Raw genomic sequence first — 5,447 nt, forward strand, 5'->3', positions numbered from 1 at the left:
GGCCCATAGTAGTTCAGCTGGTTAAAGGATTTGATTAAATGTGCTGTTTCAACATCCATTTTAATGTGCTTTGTTTTCTAGGAAGTGCACATTATCTAGATCTGTACCTGCACATATGCCTGTATACATATGAGTGTGATAAAGTGTCACTGGATATTGTGGTGAGATACATCTTCCTGAGACATATTGACATACACAGTGAAGACAAATATCACACTGCTATAGTCATTGCTGTACATGAAGCCTGCAGGAGCATCTACTGCAGCTCAAACTAGATGAACACTACCAATAAGCATGGGGTGGAGGTATCCTCATGTTTTGAGATTAATTTTTTTCAGTATGTTCCAGATTGGGAAAACTTTAAATGGATGTTTTAGATGTTTGCCCTCCTGTTCACAGAAATTACTGATTTCACTTGCTACTGTCTGCCTCTTATGTATCCCTTGCTGGTACTGGGAGCAAGTTATGATGGCTGTTGAAGGAAGGTGGAAAAGTTGTTTTACTTTTGGTTAACACTTCAGAGGAAAGACACTGATATTGTGGAGATGTCAAAACATAATGATTGCTCTATAAGCAAACAGAAAATAAACATTCTCCCACTCTAAAAAAAAACAGAAAGCAACAGGTATAAATGTCACAGGACTAAAGGAGTTCAGTAGCTGCCTTGATTTAATTCTTTACTGACAAATTCTAATTGTGGTCCTTTGATTAGTGTTGAGAGCAGAGTATTGACTGCATTCAGGGATAGGGCTCATATAAAATCACCAGTGTACAGACCAAGCTTCGTGCACCTCTGAAACTAGAGGAAGGCCGTATTCAAGTCCTAGGATAATTCTGTGTATTATATACAGTAAAATGAGTAGAATTTTATCCAAAAAATTACTAAACAGGTCTTTTATATTTTAATAACAACCCCAAATGTAGGAGTTAAAGAGGGGTAAAATTCTGAATGTATATAAAGAAATGAATAGAAAATAAATAGCAAGTAGAAAAGAATAGCAATAAATTTTTAAAAGCTAGAAGGGAATATTTCAAACTGAAACAACTGACTACTTTCTTACTGTCTTACACTCTTGGTGACCTCACATGGTATAAATAAGGTTAAATGATATATTGCAATGACATGAAATTCTGTAGACATAAATAGGGCATAAACTGCTATAACTCCTGTAGAGCTGCATCATTGTTTTCTGGCTATGGATCTAGTTAAACTTTTTCTGAAGTTTGTATACAAAAATTAACTATATTGTTTAATTAAACTATTTTTAAAAATCTTAAAGCTATTCTAAAACCTGTTGTTCCAATATCCTGTATTCTGTACCATTTGTGCTCTATAAAATGACACACTAGGTTTTTTAGGAGGTAATAATCCACAGGATGCAATAGTGTCCAGAAAAAAACTATTAGAGTATATCACTAGCAAAAACAAAGAAAAATGGGTTACTGGGAACTAGACTTCAGGGAAATACCTTAATGATAGAAGCAAAGATGTTATCCACTGGTATGTAATAAACTCCTTAGCAGATGATAGCTTGGGGAAAAAAGGTCTCAGGATCCTAGCAGCGTGATAAAATTAATTCGATGATTCTCAAAATAAAATAACTGTTTTCACTTCTAAAGACTAACTGGAAGAGAAGTATCCTGAGGCAAAAAGTGCACAATGACCTTTCCCATCCACTCATTTATGAAAATAATAACTTTATTTCTCAGCCTAGAAAGGCTATATAAAAAAGCCTATTGGATTATAAACCTTAGCAGAGAGAAAGAAATAATCAGCAGCTAGGCCTGTGGAGAGGTTTTACAGGTTAAAATTCAGGGCAGAGGCTTTGTACATTTACTGAATCCTGAGGGCAGATATTAAGTTAGAGTAATCCAGGAAGGGGGACAAGAATATTTATGTGTATATCTATCTATCTATCTAATGTGTACACACTTTGCATTTGTAGTGTGAGAGGTAATATGACTCCCTTAGGGAAGATGCATATGCTTCAAATTTGGAAGGAAAAGTACCAGTCTTGTTAAAAAGGAGAAATGGAGAGAGGGGAAGGAGATGCAGAAAACCTGTGTGCTTGTGCATGGTGTGTGCATGGTGTGTGTGCACATGCACGCGTGTACGTTTATTTAAAAGCTGTGGCATCTCTCCAAAGCAAGTGGGTCACCTATAATGAAGTACAGTAAGCTTTTGATTTTCAGTAAAGGAAAAGAAACAGATCCTGCTGTCTTTCCATTTTCTTTTTCTTTCCACTATCACTTAGGAAATGAAGGCTTACTCTGATCAGAGAGGCATGTTGTATTTTCAGGGGAGTCATCACTGTAAGAACAAAGGCATAACTACAGACAAGTTCAGGCTTGGTGGAAAATTACATAAAATAACAAGGCACAATAAAAACTGGCTAAAGACATCAGAGATAGGTTGTACTGATAAACAAATTGCAATAGAGACAATCTAGACAAGAACAACTACCCAAAATTCATTCCAGGGAATAAGGCAACCTGAGAATCAGCAAGGTATGAGTCAAAGACCTAAGGAAAAAGAAATTCTAATCACATCCAGGAAGAGATGTTTAATTATCTTAGAAAACAGTCAAAGTTGTCACTGAAATAGTCTCAACAATAGTTATTTAGTAAATGGTATGTATTTTATTAAAGGTTTTTGACAGTTAAAACTGCTGTATCTAAGTAGTCTTACATCTATTACTCATTACATAATCTGTATAATTCAAAAACACAGGTTGTCAATACTTCAGGTAATGAAAATGGCATTTAGGTTTGGTACACTGGACATGATTTCCTATGTGTAACAGGCAGAGGAATATCATAGCACATGCATATATTTCTGTCCAGTGCAAGAAATACATGCAGCCATAGAGCTATTCATTTGCACAAAATACTACTAATCACAACCAAATCTGACTAAAACAACCAACTTTAGCTTTTGCAGCTATACATGTCAGTATGCTTGAAAGCCAGACTTGTTTTATTGTAACCTGGGGCACATAAAATCATGGTATTTGGCAGCATGGAATAAGGGACATTAAATCAGCTTTTATGCTGTTGTTAAGGAACCCATAGAGGATGGGATTCAAGCAGCAGGACATCATACCTAGTAAATGGCATATGCAATATACTAATTTAAAATGTCTGTTAGAAATGAGAGTGGCATTAAAATCTGTCACAATGTGGAAAAGGTGAAGAGGCATCCAACTGAAACCGAAAACTAAGATTAGCACTGTCAGTCTGCAAAAAACTCTCCTAGATCTTGTCTTAATTCTGATGATGGATTGGGATACTGTAATCATGTCCTGGATCTGAGTGTTTTCTTCTGGTTTCATCTCAAAGCAAACAGGTATCCCAGGGATAAATTTATTGGAGGAAGAGAGGTGGCTTTTTTCTGTGCCAGAGGTTTCTGGGAGGTCTCTGGAATGAGTATCCTGATGATGCCTTGAAATAGCTGGCATCACACTTGAAGTCTTTTTACTGTATCTTCTGTGGTGCTTTCTACCAAAGGTGCAGCTCCACCTGGAATGGCTGGAGGGCTGCACCTGCACGCTGGCACTCTTAGATGGATGAAGTGTTAGGTTTATCATCTCTTTTTCTTCAAACCTGTTTTCCTTGTTCGATAGTCTGGAACCTATGCTCCTGCAGACACTGGTGTGACTAGCAGTTAAACAGACCAGTGGCAATATATACTGCATGAACAATAAGGCTAATGTAAAGGCAATTCTGTAGGAATCAGAAGGCCACGACTCAATACACAGGAGCCTGTTCTCCAGTGCCTCTAAATTCAGACTTTTGCTGAGGTCCACAATTTTGTGGAAAACTGGCAGAGGGGAGCAAATGGCGAAGCCAAGGGCCCAGATAGTCACTATTAAGAAATAGCCTTGTTTTGATGATAAATTGCTAGAAAGGGGGTATTTTATCATACGGTACCTGACTGCAGCAATTGATATTAACATTAAAGTTGAAACTAGAACTGATGCACACTGGAGGAAGGGCATCATGTGGCACATGACAGTGCCAAACATCCATTGGTCAAGCAGGACAGATGTCAGAGTGAAAGGCGAACAAAAGAGCACAACTAAGATGTCAGAAAAGGCCAAGCTACCAATAAGAATGTTTATTATTGTCTTCTGCTTACGCTTTAGTAGAGCTGCTAATATAAGCAGATTTCCCATAAAACCAGCCAGACTTATAAGTGTGTACAGCCCAATAAGAAAGTACTGTATGTCATCAACACTACTCTTGTAATCTTCCCAGGCAGAAAAATTCTTTGTAGTAGCAGATGTATTCTTGCTAGGTGTTCTGTTGTTATGGTCTTTGAATCCTAAATCCATTTTAGAGTGCTGCTTAAAACAAGAAAGGCATTAATTAGCATCTGAAGGAAGGATGATACTGGTGTTAATCAGAAAGTGAAGGAACATAAATTTACCTTGTATCACCTTAATGCAAATAGACTAATATTGTATTATTCTACTGTAAGGCAGATCCTGTGCAAATTCAGGTAAACGCAGATTAGTTTTCTAGGTTTTATCATGTGGTGTTCAGCATACATAGGCCTCCTACCTGGCTGCTCACATGGGATGTTGACAATTTAAGATTCTGCATTATGATGCTACCTTTTTAACTATGCTTTGCTCTAGACCATATTGTCAGCCTTTCCATAAGGGAGCAGTTAGCTGCTAAACCAATCCATTTAGTCAGTGAGATTACTCATGTGGATAACAACTCATTAATATGAGTAAGTAAATTACAATCACCATCTGGCCATGTGCCTTACATGGCAGCAAATTATAATGAGAGTACCTGAAAATATATGACGTGGTGCATATACAAGCCATCTTCTATTTAATGATGAATGTATTTTAACTGTTGCTAGTACTCATCTGATACCAGTGTGAACTGTGGACCGCAGTGACTTCCAAAATCAGATGAAATTTCTTTCCATTCTCTAAATGTTACTCAACCACACTTTTGTCTGAGATAACTACAGCAGAGCTCTTCCCTGGATGAACTACATTCCACTACCTCAGCCTAATGAATTATGTCCCTATTATGTGCTACCTTTATAATTTTTTCCTTTTATTCGACATGTAGAAACAACAGGTTTTGTCATGACTGATGCTTTTTGCAGTGTGTGCACACATCTGCAATTTGCAAATTCTGTTTTGATTCATGAAGCCATTTCAACTATACATTGCATTTCAGTATGAAATATTCTCTAATATTTTCAGAGTGAACATTCTATTATCTTTGCACTACCATATGTATCTTAGCTGGGAAGTGTGTAGGAAAAACCCTTGCATATAACTGAGGAGTTAATAATGAAAAAGACATGAGTGTAATTCTGGACAATTTTCCTTTGGCTTGGTCACGTTCCTTTTGCAGTTTATATTTCACACATTCAGAAAGCATTACTAGTTGAGCATCCCATTGTCTGACAGCAGTTT

At 37.0% G+C, this 5,447-nt stretch overlaps 1 protein-coding gene across 1 annotated transcript; it reads right to left on the reverse strand.

Moving 5' to 3' along the window:
• Positions 1-3,002: 3,002 nt before the first annotated feature.
• On the reverse strand, positions 3,003-4,334 carry NPY5R (neuropeptide Y receptor Y5). Its single transcript, XM_054383259.1, has one exon. It carries the CDS (start codon positions 4,332-4,334, stop codon positions 3,003-3,005), a length of 1,332 nt encoding a protein of 443 aa, XP_054239234.1.
• Between the last annotated feature and the right edge of the window lie 1,113 nt (positions 4,335-5,447).

This window comes from Indicator indicator, chromosome 8 (genome assembly GCF_027791375.1).
Source record: "Indicator indicator isolate 239-I01 chromosome 8, UM_Iind_1.1, whole genome shotgun sequence".
Taxonomy (NCBI): Eukaryota; Metazoa; Chordata; class Aves; order Piciformes; family Indicatoridae; genus Indicator; species Indicator indicator.

Excerpts from the sequence above, each read along its gene's own strand:
- NPY5R (XM_054383259.1), bottom strand. The coding sequence starts at position 4,334 with ATGGATTTAGGATTCAAAGACCATAACAACAGAACACCTAGCAAGAAT.